The 426-nt window shown below is 58.7% G+C and overlaps 1 protein-coding gene across 1 annotated transcript in view; it reads right to left on the bottom strand.

Moving 5' to 3' along the window:
• Positions 1-200, bottom strand: part of Mkrn2 (makorin ring finger protein 2) — a 20,776-nt gene extending 20,576 nt beyond the window's left edge. Inside the window, exon 1 of the mRNA XM_010637971.2 lies at positions 71-200. Within this exon, the coding sequence (XP_010636273.1) occupies positions 71-96 (26 nt within the window). The 5' untranslated portion in view covers positions 97-200. The remainder of the gene's footprint in view (positions 1-70) is intronic.
• Between the last annotated feature and the right edge of the window lie 226 nt (positions 201-426).

Below are 426 nucleotides of genomic sequence, written 5' to 3'. Positions count from 1 at the left end.
GCAACTTCCCGCAAGTCCCCCTCCCGCCTCAGTGTCCCCGACGGCGGAACTCGGGATGCCGCTCGCTGACCTGCAAGTGACCTGCTTGGTGCTCATGGTGGCCGAGATGAGAACGCCAGTCGCCGACCACTGCCTCAGCTGCCGCTGCGCCCTCCCACTACGCAGGCGCGTCACGCCGCACGCATGCCTCACTTAGGTAGCGCCGGCCGGAAACCCGGCGCGGTCACAATTGGTTCCGCACGGGGTGGGTCCGGCGTCAGGCGTTGCCAAGGTTCCTGCCTGGGCTGCCAGTTAATCAACTGCTAGTGCTTATTGTTACGCAGGAGTGTCCCCCCACCCTCGTTTTAATTTTTTATTAGTTCGTGTTTGCCGTATACATAATGATTACTTTCGTTGTGGGGAGTTGGTATATGTACATAACAGATA

This window comes from Fukomys damarensis, unplaced genomic scaffold (genome assembly GCF_012274545.1).
Source record: "Fukomys damarensis isolate Sample0158 unplaced genomic scaffold, DMR_v1.0_HiC HiC_scaffold_37, whole genome shotgun sequence".
Classification (NCBI taxonomy): Eukaryota; Metazoa; Chordata; class Mammalia; order Rodentia; family Bathyergidae; genus Fukomys; species Fukomys damarensis.
The sequence above is the reverse complement of the archived record's forward strand: the minus strand, read 5'-3'. Positions and strand labels throughout refer to the sequence as shown.